Consider the following 19,626-nt stretch of genomic DNA (forward strand, 5'->3'; position numbering starts at 1 on the left):
GCCCCGGTGGCCAGTCTCCTTCAGCTCGTGCAGCGGTAACTTCAAGGCTGCAAAAGCTGCTTACATATGAAAAGATATACTGAATGGAAAAAATGAAAAAAGCTTATCCAAAAGAGTATTCCAGAGTGCAGTACATTTCCACAATATAACATTCTGTTTGACCCACAGTGGCAGCTTGGATGAAATAGTGCTCTACAGGAAAACTCAATTATTCATGCATGTATCTGACAGGGAAATACGCCCTTTTGGTGACTGTATTAATGTATTAACACCTTTGGCCATATGAGTTTATAACTCATAGATAATGTTCACTATCAAAATTTCAGTTATTCTCTTGGTATGTCAATAAATATACTAATTAGAAGTCAACATGTATGCATGAAACAAAAAGATCATTTTTCTCATTCTAGCATAATCCAGTAGAAACCTCATTATGTGGACAAAATAATCGTGCTAACTTTTAGTTCTACCGCTAAAAATGTAGTTCTTAAACATTGCTAAAGGTACCAAACCCCATGGCTTTCACAGGTGCATTCACCGAACCTTTCAGAATTTCATAATTAATCTTTTTTTTTTCAAAATCAAAACTTGGCAAGCTAACATCTAAGTGATTTCCTGTTCACATTTCTTCTAGATTTCTAATTTACCACAAATAATTTTGCCTTTTGCTGTTGATTTTCACATTGGTAAATGAAATTAAACTAATTTCATTTCGCACTGTTCCTTTTTTTGTTTTCATGTCTTCATTCTCATTTTATTGTCGCATCCTTGCATCACATACTATTTTCATAGTGAAAAATAACACTTTTTTTTTTTTTTATTATCTACGCAGTTCACGCTGTCTGTAGGTCTGGTATACTTCCTCATACCAAGTGCCAGTCAACCTTCCACTGAGCAAACCGATTTCTCATCCCATTTGGTAGAGGGCTAGCATTTGAAAGAAATGGAATAAACCCTGTAAATGAAGGGAAAACCAGTCCAAAACCTTGTCTAAAACGCCACTTTGCCTATATACAGGGTGACCCAAAAAAAAGTTTACACTGCCATAATACAACTTAAATGCCATGTTTATTCATCTTAGAATTAGAATTTAATCACAAATTATACATTATTGTAAAGAACATGTACAGTACACTCTATTTTTCAATGTGTCCTCCCTTAAGCGTCACAACAGCCTCCAGGCGCCTGCTGAACGCTTGACAGGTCTTCTTTATGTAGGATGCTGTCATCTTTACCCAAGATCTAACAATGGACCTATCCAAGGCTGCCACAGAAGTTTGTGGCTTCTTACAGGCACTGTCCTCCACAGTTGCCCATATGCTATAATCCAGGGGATTGAGATCTGGACTCTGGGGTGGCCACCTGTATCACCTTGTCAATCAACTTTTTGGTCCGCACAGATCGGCACTTCCAGACCCAGGTTTTCGTGAGGCTGTTCCAGTATCTTTCAGCTTCTTTTTAACTTTGTAGACTGCACATCTGGATATTCTCAGATTTGCTGCAATCTCAGTAGGTGTCAGACCGGCACGCAGCAATTCAGGTACAGCTAAAGTTTTCTTCATTTTCAGCAGAAGCACAGGAATTGTAGAGACGAGAGATTACCAGCTGCATTGAGTGACCTTAATGAATCACTTAAACATGACAACCTATTTAGATGTTTCAATGGCTTTTAAACAAGCAGTCAACTGAATGTAAACTTTTTTTTGGGTCACCCTGTATAGTCAGCGTACAAAATACGGCTTTGCGTTTCTTAGCCTTCACCGAACCCCTAGGGTTCGGTCGAACCTCAGTTAAGAACCACTGCTCTAAAATTATCATGAAAATCAATCAATTTTCATCATTAAAGCAGTTTTCTTATGGGTTCTCACTATTACACAAATGCATGTAGCAAGGATTACAAAAACAGCAACCGATCATCAAAAATGTATGAGGATATACGTATATACTCATGCTCACGTCATCCTTCAAAATATCTCATCCATCAGACAGTTTTATTATTATATATACTTTTTAAACTTCCTTGTTCTGACTTCCATGCATTCATGTGCTCGGAAATGTCAGTGTTTTCCTGAAATACTACTCATATGATACAAAAAAAGTATGGTATTTTCTGAAACACTGATGAAATACAAGTTGTTTTTCAGGTAATACAGGGCTTCATTTTTTTGAGCATAGCTATGAGGGAAACCACATTTTTAAGGGTAAATTAGGACATTTAACCTACTGTATACATAATTGAGTTTCTATTATACTTGAGAAATGTTGGTACATCACATATACGATAGTTACATTTCTTTATATGTGAATTCATTTTCATTTAGAAGTGCATGATCAGTGCTTTTGCTGACTTGTGCTGCAATTAGAAAATAAACACAAGTGTTGCTAATAAAATCAACCCGTTTCCATTTCAGGTCCAGAGGCTCCGAATTCATGTGACAAGTTAGTTTGTAGTTTTGGAGCTTCTTGTATTGAGGTGAATGGTCAAGCCTTCTGTGAGTGCCCCTCAACTGACTGCGATGAGCGGAACAAAACTAAGGTGTGTCTTTGAAAGAGGTCTCTGGGGTAATTTTAAATGAGAGGAGCTACTAGCATGTTCAAAGGGAATAAATAAGTGTTCTCCATCTATATCACTATGGAGCAGGTGTGCGGTTCTGATGGGGTGACGTATGCCGACCAGTGCCAGCTGAGGACAATTGCCTGTAGGCAAGACAAGGATATCACAGTGCAACACTTTGGACAATGCACAGGTGAGCCCAGAATGATGAAACCTTCATACATCGTAAATGTCGTACAGATGGCCATATGTTTCCCAGATCCCCATCACATGATGAGCAGCTGCCTAAACCTTGTCTTTCCACTAGGGATGTGACAATATATCAGGAAGGTGATATATTGCGATACTTGGTAGCCCAAAAGGTAATCGATATGCTCCCACCAAGAACAGATATTTCGTTTTAAAAAGGTGTCACTGTTCAAAAAGAAAGGAACCAACAGGTCGCTAATAAAATAAAATAGTCTACGTTAGCTCTCCAGCTGCCATTGACGGCGCTAGACATCCAATTCTTTTTGACTGGATTGGACGTCTAGCGCCGTCAATGGCACTGAAACCAGGGCATTCACAGCCAGTCTTCTGTGGTTATATACAGGCCACTTCCTGTTCATTTAAGGGCATTCAGATGTAACTTCCTGTTGACTTTGAGTCACCTTCTATTCATTTGGGGACATTCTTGAGACATTTCCTTTTCAGTAACCTGAAGTCAACAGGAAATGACCAGTAAATGCCTCAAAATCAACAGGAAGTGGCCCGTAAATGCCCCAAAAGGAAAAGGAAGTGACCGAACATCAACACGAAATGACATGAAATGTCCATAAATTGCATTGGCTGCCACTGACGGCCATCGACGTCCAGTCCGTGGGAGGTCCCAGTTCAAATGGATTGGGCGTCTACCAGTGATAAGCTCATTCCAATTAACAGCAGAAGTATGAAACTAAGTTATATTTCTGTTTATTGGTTGTTTTGTAGAATATCCTACAATTATTTCCTTACCCACGTATTTGATAATTGTCATATCGACATATCGTAAGGTCATCTTTATCATGAGCCTTGCATCGCGTATATCATGAGGTACCCAGAGGTTTCCACCCTTACTATCCACCCCCATCTTCCTCTCAGCAGTATTAGGCTATGTCCACATTAGAATTGTTAAAGTAAAATTATTTAGCCAGTATCTCATGTCACCCACTCTAACCTACCTCTCCTCCAGATATATTTTTTTTCTCCCACATGGTAGGTGGACATCTATAGACGTCTATTTTTAGAACCTCTGGTCCAGCCCTCTAGTTAGAAAAGCTTTGCAGCCCACAGAGAGTTCACAAAAAGAGTAGTCGCATAAGTCGCAGTTTTGTTTTCATAGTTTGGCTGGAAGTGCAATTTATACGCTGGAGTGACTTACAATATGTGTGAAATTTTTATCACATGATTATATCATTTCACGTTACTTTCACACTAAACCGCAAGTGGGCACTCAAGGTTTCAACATTGTCGTTAACTTATAAAAACAACTGAGAAGTGCTGAGCAAAATGGCCGAGTTGTTTAAAAGTGACATCAAGGTTGAACAGTTCATTGAATTTAGTAATTTGGAGTGACACTGGTGATTTGGTAAACTTGTTAGCATGTTCTTTATACTATAGTTATCTAAATAATAACTTAATTGCTATGTTACATTAACATACTGTACCAGGCATGTTCTCAGTTTGTTGTTGATGCGTCATGTAACGTTAGCATACCTTACACTTTTTCAGTCTATTATTCTCTATTCTAGTTTTTTCAATTTCCTTTCAAGGTGACATGTCTGTTCTTTTTGTCGAATTTTATCAAATAAATTTCCACCAAAATCGCGACCTATACCAAGGTGCGACTCATAGTCTGAAAAATATGGTACACAAAGATGAGTAACTATGATCTAGGTGATCCCGCTAACAATAATCTGAATTCATTATTTTTTACTAAAAATTATGAAAATAACCTCTCTTTCACTGACCCTTTGTTGGGATTGTGACCCCTTCTGAAATTTATGTCAATTCAAATTTACTAAGAATGTGGTTGTACATGCAAAGTGCATGGTTTATTGAAATGGACACTCTTTGAATCAATGTTTAAGGTAGCCAAGACAATACAAGAGCCAAGGGCGTGACTTTCATGTTAATAATGATGTCAGTCTGACAGCCAGCTTTTGCCACTTTGGGAGGGTATAGAAACACTGCAGTGAAGAAGACGCGGGCCAGCTGTACGGCTCTGGACATGAGCCACTGGCAGATGTCTTGGATGCTTGGCTGTAAAATGGCCCTTTCACCACATTGCTCAATGCACTCAGGCCAGGTGACCTAGTCCTTTGTACAGCTGTCACCAGGATAACTGATCTATTCTCCATTAGGGAGTCTTTGCCGACTCTTTTGTCCTCATCCTTAGGAGCCAAACAGTTGATCTTTAAATTCCAGGGACACTGATGAAAGCAAAGATATGCTGAAAGCAGGTCATCAGGCCAGACACGCTTTAAGATGTGTCTTGACAGCTAAAAGATGTTGCCAAATTCAATCTATTTTTTTTTCATGCTCCCATTGCCTGGCAGTTGCGATGTGGCTCATGTGTAATACCTCGCCAAGTGTTGCCGCACATGGAAGGAAGGCCAGAAGACGCCTCCAAGCAGATTCTTTTTTTCTCCCTGACTCATTCTATCAAGCCCTCAGGGAAGAAACAGACAGGCGCCCTGATGGAGGATCTTTTAATTCGCTCCCCCCTGTGGATGCGGTTGCGTGGCGGGAAGCATCTCCGCCACCACTGTAGGCTTCAGGGGTTCGATCTGGAGCTCATTTCACGTGTGGCTGGGTGCGAATTAGCATTAGCTCTGCCTCCTTCCCCTTGCCGCGCTTCTGCCCAGCCCTTCATCCTCCCTGCTGTGTACATGGAGCGGTTGTAGACGTTGTGGATTTGTGAAAGCTCATGCTTACTGTGTTCCATTCTTACCATTGGGACGCCAAAGGCTTATGGATTTGAGTGACTGTTGAGGTACGGTGGACACACGGAGGTTCAACACAATCACTTTAAAAATCATCCAAAACGTTACTAATATTCTGGAGTGAAAGAAAGCCCTTGTCATCATTTTCTCAAATGCCGTCTAAAGATTTTGATTGTGTGGAGGAAGAACAGCACTAGAAGTCTGGTCAGTTGTACAGTGGTACCTCTACTTACAACATTAATTGGTTCTGGAAGTAGTCTCGTAACCCGAAAATTTCGTAAATAGAGACTCGTTCTACATGTAAATGCCCTAATCTGTTACAAACATTACTGACACGCCACATTGAATTTTATAATTGGGGTAAAACCATAATAAAACCACAGCCAAACACATTTTAATCATTATCATTCCGTATTCCTAATCAAGGGGTTGGCAACCCAAAATGTTGAAAGATATTGGCGCAAAAAAGCAAAATACAAACATGTCTTGAGCCACAAAAAATTGACAGCCTTATATATGCTTTATAATGAAGGCAATACATGCTGTATGTCTCTATAGTAGCCTACTATCAAAATGACTAAGTTGGCTTCTAATACATAATGAACCTTCATGATTACCGTATTTTCCGCACTACAAAACACACCTGAAAGCCTTCAATTTTCTCAAAAGCCGACAGTGCACCTTGTAATCCGATGTGCCTTATAAATTGATCAATATTGGTTGATCATGGCATGACATTACATTTAGCTCAGCTCCATCTTGCGGATGCAAAACACAACGCCAACCACTACTACTACTACTACTACTACTACTACTACTACTACTACTACTGTGCCTTATAATGTGGTGCGCCCTGTACATGAAAATGGTTTTAAAATAGGCCATTCATTGAAGGTGCGCCTTATAGTGAGGAAAATACAGTATATGTTTATTTTCACTGCACTGCATCCTATAGAGAATGATGTACCACGTGATTATTCTGTTGTAAGATGCCGCCTTTTTTGCCATCTAACTTCATTACAATATTAATGCGTTAGAAGAATTTTTGTGTCATGTTAGTTCTACAGAAACCATTTTAAAACTTAAAATATATTTTCTTCACCCAACTTTTTCCATTTTCAAACATTTTGAAGAAGCTCCAGGGATTAACTAGGGTTGCGCTAAAGAGCTGCATGTGGTTCTAGAGCTGCATGTTGCTGACCCCCCGACTTTAATACCTGTAATGAGGTAGATAATAGAACAAAATGCAAAAAAAGAACATATACTGTATATCTTACCTTTCGAGTGAGGCAATATCGTCTTTCACAAGATCGATGGTGCCTATATCTTATGGGGTTATATTGCTGACACTATTCTGAGCGAGCAATAATGGAAATTGAGCAAAAATAACCTAGATTTCGAGCACAAAAAACTATGTTGAGCGAGCAGTTAAAGATTTTAAGCGAGCAATCGTAGATTTTGAGCACAGAAAATAATATTGAGCAAAAAAAAAATCTACTCTGTGCCGCTCAATTCCCCCCTCCTGCCCTCGCTCCGTATTTCAACTCCTCTGCTCGTCGGTTTCTTTTCTGCGCGCTGAGTTGAGCACATGCGTCACCTACGTGTCACGAAGCCAACCAGTCAGAGAGCTGGTGGTATTATGGTTGGCTTCGTGACACGTTGGTGACGCATGTGCTCAACTAAGCGCGCAGAGAAAAGAAACCGACGAGCAGAGGAGTCGAGATTAGAGATGGGCGATACCAGTGATTTTGGATTCGATCCGATACCAAGTAATACCAAGGCCAAATATTGCGATCCCAATCCGATATCGAAACCGGAAGTTCATAATATATGTAATATATATTTATATATAGACAACCCTGCAGTGTTCTCAGCCATTCTGATGATATCTAATGTACAACTACATCAAGCACTAAAAAACTATTAAGTCTCTCTGGGTCAAATATGCTTTGCAATGGAAAACTGCTACTTTTAATAACGAGCAAAGCAGTTTCCCTCAAACTCACAAACCACTCCATCAAAAACAAACTCTGATTAGTCAGTCTCAATCTTTAACCATGACCCTTAAATTCATATGCACAGAACATTTCCCTTCTACACGTTGTATTTGATCAAATTTTAATCTACCTAAATTAATTTTTGGGGATCTAATTAAAGAACGAATTAATAGTAGCATGTTACCGCCCTCAAATGGTAGATCACTAAAAACAAATCCAATAATCAATAGTCACTTTCCGTTTTTTATTTTTAATTTACTAACACAAATTTCAAACAGATTTTGAAAATAAATAAATAAATAAATAAAAATACATTTAAAAAAACAGATCTTGAAATAATTGAAACAGACCTTTAACAAAATAAAAATAAGTAGCAACAAAACATAAGAAATCAAGCATTTAATTGTTTGTAACATAAAAAAATATGGAAAAATATTTCATGAAAAATAAAAATATGAAACATGAATTCACAAGAAATAATAATATATGAATAAGAAATAATAAAAAGGTTAAGTAAGAAATTAGGCGTGAGAGGGGCGGAGGAAAAGCATGCTGTTGGACACAGGATAGGGACGTGAATGGGGGGCGGGAGCATACGCCGGTGCACTGCTTATGTGTGTGCACTGCTTACGTGCGTGTAGAATGCGAAAGGGAAAAGTAGTACAAAAAGCGTGCACAAAAATACACCCAAAAATTGACAAAGAAAATATAATATATTAATTCCAGATATCGATACTTTTGCTTAGGGATCGATACCTAAAACTTAATACACAGGATTCAAATATCGATATTTTGGTATCGATCCATCCATCCCTACAACTCAGCGCGCAGAGAAAAGAAACCGACGAGCAGAGGAAATGAAATACGGAGCGAGAGCAGGAGGGGGGAATTGAGCGGAGTCGAGATACGTAGCGAGAGCAGGAGGGGGGAATTGAGCGGCAAAGAGTAGATTTTTTTTGCTCAATATTATTTTCTGTGCTCAAAATCTACGATTGCTCGCTTAAAATCTTTAACTGCTCGCTCAATATAGTTTTTTGTGCTCGAAATCTAGGTTATTTTTGCTCAATTTCCATTATTGCTCGCTCAGAATAGTGTCAGCAATATAACCCCATAATATCTTCAGTGCACAAAAATGCGAGGAGACCTATGCTCTAATGTGCTACTAATTTAATGAACCGCCTTTGGGCTTAAAAAAACTCTTCGTTAAAGTGGAAGTTCAGGATTTTTGACATTACTCTTAATCTTCAAGGTAGCAGGGGTTTAGTTATTTGGTGGAGTTGATTTCAACAAATTCTGTTTTGTTTGCAAGTTTATTTGTTTGTTTCAGGGCTCCGGAGTGGCTAAGCTAGCGCTAGTCAATGGCACCATTATAGTATGCCAATAAAAAAAAAAAAACGATACAGATCCGACATACTCAAATAAATTCAAAACAAAGATCAATGTTACAAAACACCCATCCGGCCAAAACAATGTCACACCAAACTGCCGCAATTCATTTCGTTCTGCAGGACTATTTTTTTAGTTGCGTAATACGACCCCAATAAAGAGGAGTGCTTCGGTCACTTGTTCTCACGCTGCTTTCGAGGAAGGTTGGAAGTCGGACTTATCCTGCTCGGAGGGTACGAATTGCGACCTTAAAGCATTCCAAGCGAATGTAAACAGCAAAGATGGCTGATCACCACAAGTTGTTTTTTATTTTGGCCTTCAAAAGACATTTTGACCTCCAGCAAACCTGACTTCTCATAAGCGATTAAATAGTGGAGGTGCACTAATGATATTTTTCCAGATCAGAGGTTGGAAACTCTGATCCCACCTTCTTCGAATGCAGCATCAGTCTGCTGAGTTAACCGATGGCCGGCAACATGGCAAAATGTGCCTTTAGAGGCTGTGGAAATAAACAGAAGACACGGGCAAAGGATAAGTTCCACAAATTCCCTATGAAGAACAAGGAAAAATATAAACTGGTCACTTGCTGCTGGCTACGACATAAAAAATAAAATAAAAAAACCGTGAAAAAAAAAACTGATGTGATATCATTCCGCCCTGCTCCTCTGTAGAGCTTCTGGATTATCGTATTTTTCGGACTATAAGTCGCACCTGAGTATAAGTCGCACCAGCCATAAAATGCTCAACAAAGAGGTATAAAACATATATAAGTCGCACCAGAGTATAAGTCGCATTTTGGGGGGAAATTTACTTGATAAAATCCAACCCATAGAACAGATCTGTCATCTTGAAAGGCAATTTAAAATAAAAATATAATAAGAGAACAACATGCTGAATAAGTGTACAGTATGATAATGTTACATGATGCATGAACAACGAAATGTGAACGTGGCCGGTACGTTAACATAACATAGCTATTAAAAGTTATTCAGATAACTATAGCATAAAGAACATGCTAACAAGTCTACCAAACCATCAGTGTCACTCCAAAACATCAAAATAACATGTGAAATGATATCATAATGTGTTAATAATTTCACACATAAGTCGCTCCTGAGTATAAGTCACACCGCCAGCCAAACTATGGAAAAAAATGTGACTCATAGTCCGAAAAATACAGTACAAATGTTGCTGTTTATACTGCAATTATTGACATGCAATGATAAATTTAAATAGCTTAATCCTGAAAACATAGCCGACACTATTGATTATATGGGTCATCTATGATTTTCATGTGTGCGTATGTGGTTTTTTATTGGCATGCTTATAATGGTGCCATTGACTCGCGCTAGCTTAGCCACTATAGAGCCCTGAAACTAACAAATAACTTGCAAATGAAACAGAATTTGTTGAAATCAACTCCACCAACTAATTAAACCCCTGCTAACTTGAAGATTAAGCCTAATGTCAAAAATCCTGAACTTCCGCTTTAGACAAAAACACAAGGAGCCTTGTGCTCATTTGGATCAGACTTTGTCACACATCGTCATACTGCGATACCCAAATTGGAACATCATCAACAGTAGGCCAATAGGAACAGAAAACCATGATGGGAAGTATTACGACTAATATGGCTGCAGGATCTTACGGCGCGACATTTTAAAGAAAAAAGAATTAAGTACATACGTATCTATTAAAGTATTGTTTATCATTTTTGCCTCTCATGACTTGTTATTTCTTTCTTTAAGAGCCTAAATGTTCCGTTTAGACATTTTTTTAATCTGAAAATAACGTTTGTAGAGACGTTTGTAAGTACAGGTACCCCAGTAGTTAATATTTTTGTACAAGGCTGGGCAAACAGCATTGTATCACAATGTAATGCACTACCAGTTAAAAAGGTGAAAACATATTCATGCACACTCCCCCAAAATATAGGACTGCACCAGTGAGCTATGCTGGCTCTGGTGGGAAGTGGCCACTGAGTTGGCAATGACATGTCCTCCTCCCATATGGTGTTATCACCTGTAGGTTTGCAGCAAATTGGCAAATTATGTCAGCATATGGCATTGTCAGCCTGTGTGTTAGCCAGGCTTCTGTTGCCTTCACCAGCTTGTGTTAGGAGATTTTATTTCTCATTATTCAATCCCTCATCCTTCCTCTTTTGTTTGCTCTGCCATCTTCTCTCCCACTGCTGCCTTTGTTAATGTGTTTACTTTGTCACTCTGTCGCCCTTCTTCTCCTGGTCACTGTCTATTCCCTTTCATTTCTTAAAGCCTCCTCCTCCTTACAACTGAGCATGGCTGACACCCCAACAATCTTAATAACAATGTTTCAACAATAACTACATGGTTCAAGACAAACTGTGATGACAATGATTTCTGTTCTTCCTCTTCATCTGGTGACATGACTGTTCACTGGAAGAGGGATAAAGTGGGAAAAATGCAAAATTAGTGTTAAATCCAAACGGCAAAAAAAAAACACACACACACACACAAAAAATTAACCAGCTGGGCTGTATAGCCTCCTGTTTTTGACAGAGACTACAAAAACATTTACACTAAATGGATACACCTTTTAATCCAGAGATGTCCAAGTATTTGACTTCACAGACAGTTTAGTAAATGTCAACCCTTTGATTGACAGGTAGGAGAAGAAGGTTTAAGTATTGCCATTGTAAAGAAAAAAAAATACAGTACAAAACAGAAAAATGAACAATGACTCACCATCAATGTAAGCCACTTGCTTGTTTTTCCAGAAAGAAGGCAGTCATAGTGTGTGTCGTGTGTGTGACAAATGCAGTTATTGTTGCCTGCCGGTCAGTGTGATAGCATCATTGGTCTTCACACAAACACATTCACATCTAAAGTACTGTGATAGAGATTTTTTTTTATATATATATATATACAATAATAAAAAAAAGGTTTAGCCAATATTTCAATTTGAAATTTAATGTGTTGCATGGGTTGCCTTAGACCAGGGGTGTCCAAACCGTTTCTGCGAGGGACTTACTCAGAAAAATCAAAGATAGAAATGACCAATTTGAAATCCTTCAGCTTTCATTTGTTAAACATGATGGTATATATCATCATGTCATACGGCACTCGGTAATTACATAAATACATAGCTACCCAAATCTTTCGATGTTAGTCTGAACCATCACATAATGGTCCATATTTTTTGTCGTTTTCACCTAGGCTAATCTCTTTATTTTCTTCAACTGAAAATGCCTCTTAAAGTGAAAGTTCAGAATTTTTGACATTAGGCTTATTATTCGAGTTAGCAGGGGTTTAATTAGTCAGCAGAGTTGATTTCAACAAATTCTGTGCAGTTTGTTACTTTCGTTAGTTTTAGGGCTCCGGGGTGGCTAAGTGGGTGCTAGTCAATTGTCCAATTTACCATGCCAATGAAAAACAACAAATGCACTAGAGCTGTCCCAAACGATTAGTCAGCACACTTTTTTAATGATTAGTCGACTAATCTAATTTTTTTTTTTTTTTTTTTCGCTAATGTAGAAATACATTTTTTGTTGGCACTTATTTATTCACAAAACATTTTGGAACACTTAAATTCTTTATTAAAGTCCAAATAAACACGTAAATAATAATAATAAATCACAAATTTACAATGAGGCCAAATGCTGATAGCATTAACTAGTGCAAAAGAATGGACTGTAAACAGATTCAGAACACTGACTTCGCCTTTCCAACAACATGATTCAATACAATTCTTTAAAAAAAGAAAATCATCTAGCATGAATGTTATAGTATACTACTATATATAATGGTATTATGAAAATTACAATAATTTTGGTTGTGTAATTATTTATTTCCAATCTGATTTTTCATAAAGGGTGTCATTTTAAAGCTATTCTTAGTGTAGAATCTGAATTTTTACGTATGTGAGATTAACTCCAGAAATCGTTATTCATATGTTGAACATGGCGTGCTTTTATTTTGAAATGTTCACTGGAAGTACGTTCGCTAAACCGCTAATCATAAGCTTTACACTCCACAAAAAAGTGCACTTCTCTTTCGGTCATTGCATGTGGTGTCAGTAATATTTTTTTTTTCCATTTGTTCGTTTGCAAATGCTGTTAACCAGCGATTTTTCATGTTAAAAGTGTCACCTTTTAACCGCAAGTTTGCGTTTTGGAGAAGACTGCTAATGTTTTATAGCAGGCTAAAGTGTCTTTTTTCCCAATTAGCGTCAATGTAGCAATGCTAATGTTTTACAGTGTTTAATAGAGATGTGTTTCCTTATTTTGTATGTCTGAACTTTAATTCTAGGGCGTGTTGATGACCATTAAACATCTGTGAAAAGAACTGGAGTCTCATATGCCGCCAACACGCACGTGTATGCGCACGCGCTAATGTATGCACGCACGAACGCCCGCTATGCTTTCAGGATAAAGTTATTCTAACTGGCTGAATGGTATTTTGAACAATGATGTGTATTTTGAATTTTTTGACGATGTTAGCTCTGTTAATATAGTTTTTTTATTGGCATGCTGAGACAGGAGCATTGTCTCGTGCTAGCTTAGCCACTCCGTAGCCCTGACACTAATAAATAACTAACAAACTGTAATTTGTTGACATCAACTTCAACGACAAATTAAATCCTCGCTTACTTGAAGATTAAGCCAAATGTCAAATACTTTGAACTTCCACATTAATTGTACTTAATTTGTAACAACTTTTAATTACAGGAAGTTTTTTAATTTTTTTTTTTTTTTTTTTTTCTTTTTTTTGAGCGGGGGTTGCATGTTTGCTTGCCAAATACAACCACACATTTTGTAAATCTTTATATTGATAGCAGTAATGATTAAGAAAGGATCGCTCTCTCGAAAATTAGACCCTTGAGGACTACTCTGCTTAACTGGTCTCATTAATGAACTGAAATTCTACATAATTTCCGACATTGATTTCAGCATGTTGTCAGGTTTTGACCCCTAACGTAATGGAGATGGACTGTTACAGCGACTAGTCGCATCTAGTGTTGAAGCTGAGAGGTGCAACAGAATGTAGGCTTGACTCAACCTTCTTGCACTGTCCATATTGAATAATATTTTTATAATTTACTGTGGGGCAATAAAAACTAGGCTGGGGCGGTAGACACACATGCCTTTGGGGTTTTGTTGACTCATCTAGCCTTGGCCGATGGCGTCTATACCAGGGCCCAGAACCTCTGCTTTGATCATTTAAATAATCAATTGGATCAATTCTCACCTTACCAAGAAAATTTGAGATCAGCAGATATTAAAATCTTGTACAACGTTTTCTGAGGAATGTTGCTGCAGCAGAAAATCCAACATACAGTATGGTTCCATTTGCAATTCCTTTCACTATTCCACTTTTTTTTTTTTTTTACAAGCAGTGTAGCTTTTTCTCCCTTCTTACCTTAGCCTCCACCATTATCTGCACACCCATCCAGCTTCTTGACACTAAACCTGCATGTAGAGTGACAGGTGTAGCCAAGCAGAACTGCAATGCATGCTGCCACAATGTCAACGATACCATCTCCACTTCTTTTGCGCTCCACTCCAAATCGGCCCCTTTAAAAAAATGTTCCATACTCTAAGCTGACATCTTTCCCTGGCCTTCTGCCGTCCCAGGCGGTATTGCGTTTCACACCTCAGTGAGGGAACTGTCAGTCAAGGAGGTGATTATAGCAGCATGATTATGCTAAACGCATAATGTTGGGCGAATCCTAATGAGGATTGTTTTATGTCACCCACATGCATTTATTCCCATGGGCAGTGAGGAAGCAAAGAAAGCCTGCTTCTTGAAGCTTACTCTCTTAAGTAGCATCTTCTTATTTACTCTTCAGGGGGACTTTTTGTCCTATTTATCGTTCTTTTATCACGCACAGTTATGTCCTTTTTCCATGGGTAATGATGCTCTCCCTGCAACGAGCGTCCGCTCGCCTCCCTATTCCGAGTGATTCTTTGCCGAGTGAGCGCCTGTTTGCTGTGCATCTGTTTGTGGTGGCATTGACGACATTGGCGCCTGCGAGTGGAGTGCTGCCTTTGAAGCCCTGAGTTAAAGCAGCTTGGTTTTTTTCATGGCCTATTTCTATCAATCATTCATCACCAGCGGCACTGGCTGTTGGTGATTAAAGCTTTACTCCTGCAAGGCAGCATGTGAATATGGATAGAAAATTCAAAGGTACTGGCACGGCATACATGTAACACACAAACATTAAAAGCCAGTGTTCACATAAGCAAAAAAGACTCATTCAACCATACATTGATTGAAAAGCTGTGTGAGCATTGTGCAAATGTCATTAATGGGCGCCATACACATTCATTATTCCTTTAGTGGAACCCTCTAAGGCAAGGCAAGGCAAGGCAAGGCAAATTTATTTATATAGCACAATTCAACACAAGGCAATTCAAAGTGCTTTACATCACATGAAGACCATAAAAATCACATTTAAATCAACACAACGTAGAAACGAAGACAAAAGATCGCATTTAATCACAAAATAAAAATAAATAAATAAAATAAAAATAAAACAAAAACTACTACTAATAATAATAATTGAAATCAGCAATGGAGATAAAAACAAGAGGAATAGAAAGCAGGTAGATTGAAATATATAGACAGTTATAGATTTGCAGTGCTAAACAAGCGTTTTTAGCCCTGATTTAAAAGAGCTAACAGTTTGAGCATACTTCAGACGTTCGGGTAACTTGTTCCAGAGGTGAGGAGCATAATAACTAAATGCTGCCTCACCCTGCTTGGTTCTTGTTCTTGGAACATGCAGAAGACCGGTTCCAGACGACCTTAGGGGTCTAGATGTCTCATAGGACTCTAACAAGTCAAGCATGTATTTTGGTCCAAGGCCATTAAGTGTTTTGTAGACGAGCAGTAGTATTTTATAGTCTATCCTTTGACTTACTGGAAGCCAGTGTAGCGATTTCAAAACTGGTGTAATGTGGTCCAGCTTCCTTGTATTTGTGAGGACTCTGGCTGCAGCATTCTGACCAGCTGCAACTTCCTGACTGATTTTTTATCAAGACCTGTAAATATACCGTTGCAATAGTCCAATCTGCTGAAAATGAATGCATGCATAAGTTTTTCCATGTCTTGTTGAGTCAGAAGCCCCTTAATTCTGGTTATATTTTTTAGGTGGTAATAAGCGGATTTAGTGACGGACTTTAAATGGCTATCAAATTTTAGGTCTGAGTCAATAATTACGCCAAGGTTTCTGACTTGATTTGTAGCTGTAAGTGACATTGTGCTAAGTTGGCTGCTTATCTTTGACCTTTCCTTTTTTGGCCCAAAAATGATCACCTCTGTCTTCTGCACATTTAACTGGAGAAAATTCTGGCACATCCATTCATTGATTTGATGAATGCATTTGCTCAGGGTGACTAAGGGACTATAATCATGTGGGGACACAGAAATGTACAGTTGTGTGTCATCTGCATAGGCATGATAGGAGATGTCATACTGTTCCATTATCTGAGCTAACGGAAGCATATAGATGTTGAATAAGAGTGGTCCAAGAATTGACCCTTGAGGGACTCCACACGTGAATTTGGTTCGTTCTGACTGATGGTTTCCGATTGACACAAAGAAATCCCTATCATGTAAATAGGATGTGAACCACTGAAGAATAGTGTCAGTAAGCCCTACCCACTGTTCCAATCTGCTGAGTAGTATGTTGTGATCAACCGTGTCAAATGCGGCGCTGAGATCCAATGGTAGCAGAACAGATGATTTGCCTGCATCGATATTCCGACGAATATCATTTAGGACTTTGATAAGCACAGTCTCGGTGCTGTGTTGTGGTCGAAATCCAGACTGAAATGAGTTAAAAAGATTGTTTTGCATCATATAATTCTGGATCTGTCCGAACACAACCCTTTCGATAATTTTCCCCAGGAATGTCAGATTTGATATTGGCCTGTAATTACTAATGGTTGAGGCATCCAGATTAGGTTTTTTTAGGAGAGGTTTTATTACTGCAGTTTTTAAAGTCGGAGGAAACTCTCCTGTTTGGAGAGAAGTATTTATAATCTGAAGTATGTCTGGGGCTATGCAATGAAGGGTAAGTACTGTTGGACTCTTGGAAATTTTGAAACAATTCCCCTGGAAAATCATCATGAAATGTTATTTACTGTACAGACAGTGTTAGAGGTAAAAGTAGTTTAGCCATTTTTTTGAGTAAAAGCAACATAACAGACTTAACTTTAATCATAATTGGTTTCAGGGGCAGAGCTTATAGGGAGCTGGGAGTGGGCACACACCCGGGGCCTCTAGGGGTCCCAGTTTGTAGCCGTAAAAGGGGCATATTTGGGTCAAACAGAATAGTATGAAGATGCGCAGAGCTGTAATATCGGGTTTAAGTGTTCAAATATACACCCCCATCCTTGAGGCCCGGTTTGCAGACATATAGTGGACGTGATTGGGCGGGGGGAGGGTTAAACAGAAAGGTAAGATGATCCTCGAAGCTTTAATATACTGTAGTGTTTAAGTATTTAAATATCTCTAATACAACCCCACGCCCCTTGCTCGACTGGTCGTTGCCTGCAGTAAATTTTTCACCAGGACCGCCCCCGCCCCACACATCAGACGACCGTCATGAAGGCCCGCAAAAGTGTGGAGGGGCCCATGAATGATCGTCCTCTATGAACCCCACCCACCTGACATTCACCTCAGGGTCACCTTGATACTGATCACACCTGGGCCCTGTTCACATTTTTTCCGCCACTAATTGGTTTACTATAATATGCCTTTATTTTGTATAGGATGTCCCTCGCAAATTTAATTTTGTAAAAAAAAAAAAAAAAATCCTGAACTTTATTTTGTTGAATGGGGAATTTTACCATCTCAGCAACTTTTTAATTTAGAAGTTCAACTGTATTATCATCCAATGTGACCAATGACATTTCTGACCATCACTGATAAGGACAGCAAACATTTTGCCAACAGTAAATGAAATCGAATATTTTGTTAGCTCAGTCTCAGTATGTTTCAAACATTGTCATCTTGGCTCAATCATTCATCCATTCCTTGCTTCCTCCCCTTCCCTCCACTAGAAACCATCTCCGAGCGGGCCGAGCGACCCACTCCAACACCCCTTGCCGCCACCACCATCACAACGCCAGCACCCTTAAATCATAACATGGTGTGGGCCATCCCACCTCCGAGAACAGATGAGACTACGGAGCAGCCCGCTGCCCCCACGCCTTCACCCACTTTCACTCACCACCGTGCGCAAACAAAACACCACCACCACTCCATCCACATCCAACCTCAGTCGCCACGGTCAACCACTGCCACCGCCTCTCGCAGTAGCCCTGCCTCCTCCGCTGATGCAAAGTCATTCGAAGGTTCAGGGAGCGGGGAACCGAGTGGAGATGACCAAGCCGAGGAAGAGGAGGAGCAGGAAGAGGAAACAGGAAGCGGCGTCCCAACGGAGGCCAGTGGGGCGGAGGAATCCTTTGGTAAATCCTTGCTTTTTCATTATCATGCCCATAATGCTTTTTTAACTATTCATATTGTAAGTACAGACCAAATAATTGATGTCATACCATAACATATTCATGTCATCAGGGGCCTTCAAGTGCAGTAAGTGTTGAATGACTGTAGATTTTCATTTAATAATGTGTAGTGTACCGTTATTGACAATGCCTGCATAATGAGAGCCACTACATGAAAAAAAATGATGGACATCGTGTTTTGTATTATGTCAAATACTGGGATCATTTTAATATGTAGGTGGCTTGCATTTACCTGGAGAGCATTATACTCTGCTTATTCCCCTCTTCAAGTGCCCGGTGTTCTGTCAAATTTTCCGACCGATCAGAAATTGCAACTTTGAGTAAAAAAAAAGCCACAATTACAGCGATTACAAAGTAAAAACTGCAAACTTTCTTTAACTAAAGGACTACTTACGTTTGATCATGGATGGGCATGTAAAAAGCTCACCTCATACACATTAGCTGCACGTTAGCTGCACAACAACTGCAGCCGCCCTCCTCCACTGAGTCTCTCGCTGTTTACGACTTCGCTGTGTAGTAAAGCATTATTTTGCCATATTTGTGTTGACCATTTGTCAGCTACACGCTCCTCCGACGTCGCCCGGTATGTTCGGCGGTCATTGTCCAGCTGCTTCCCCGGCGAGCTCTCCTGTCCGTAGTAGCAGGGAAACGAGCTGTAAATTGCTTCCCGCCAGGCGGTTTGCCGATCGGCAAAGTCAATCGACAACCCAGTCGTCATGTGAAATGATCCGGGCTAGTTATGTGTGATTTTCCGCTTCGAAGACTTTGAAACGTCACTCGGTTCAGGTTAGCATGTCGGCTAGCAGTCACGCGTCTTGGTTTGTTTACATTCTCAGAAGCCGGGGAATGGAAATGACATAAGCCCGATTTAGGTGGCATAAGATATCGTTCGAGAGGTTCGATAGTAAAGGTGAAGACCGTTTTGACCATTATGGAATAATTTTGCCATGTCGTCTTGAATAAATGCATTTTTATTATTTCGTATTCCATTTAGCATAAGACATTTGTCATGGCCATGCCATTTACTTAGCTTTTGGGGAAAAAATACTTGAATAAAAATAATATCCTGTAAAAATATTGTAGTAGAGAGACAGAAACAATGACATTTTGCGGCTCCCTTCGTCACGTTTTCCCCGTTCTGAATAATTCCCCCTCAACGGGCTGACTGGTCCTTCTCAAGCCATTTATTTAGCTATTGGGGAAAAATACTTGGAT

General features: G+C 39.3%; 1 protein-coding gene across 7 annotated transcripts in view; it reads left to right on the plus strand.

The window, feature by feature from the left end:
* The window catches only part of agrn (agrin), a 526,155-nt gene that overhangs the window by 393,981 nt on the left and 112,548 nt on the right, over nucleotides 1-19,626 (plus strand). For 6 of the 7 annotated variants that reach the window (XM_057830467.1, XM_057830469.1, XM_057830470.1 and 3 more), the window contains 3 exons: nucleotides 2,412-2,536; nucleotides 2,642-2,747; nucleotides 17,947-18,354. In XM_057830467.1, coding sequence (XP_057686450.1) covers nucleotides 2,412-2,536; nucleotides 2,642-2,747; nucleotides 17,947-18,354 — 639 coding nt within the window. The remainder of the gene's footprint in view (nucleotides 1-2,411; nucleotides 2,537-2,641; nucleotides 2,748-17,946; nucleotides 18,355-19,626) is intronic. The other variant, XM_057830472.1, reaches the window with a different exon arrangement.

Source organism: Corythoichthys intestinalis, chromosome 2 (genome assembly GCF_030265065.1).
Source record: "Corythoichthys intestinalis isolate RoL2023-P3 chromosome 2, ASM3026506v1, whole genome shotgun sequence".
Classification (NCBI taxonomy): domain Eukaryota; kingdom Metazoa; phylum Chordata; class Actinopteri; order Syngnathiformes; family Syngnathidae; genus Corythoichthys; species Corythoichthys intestinalis.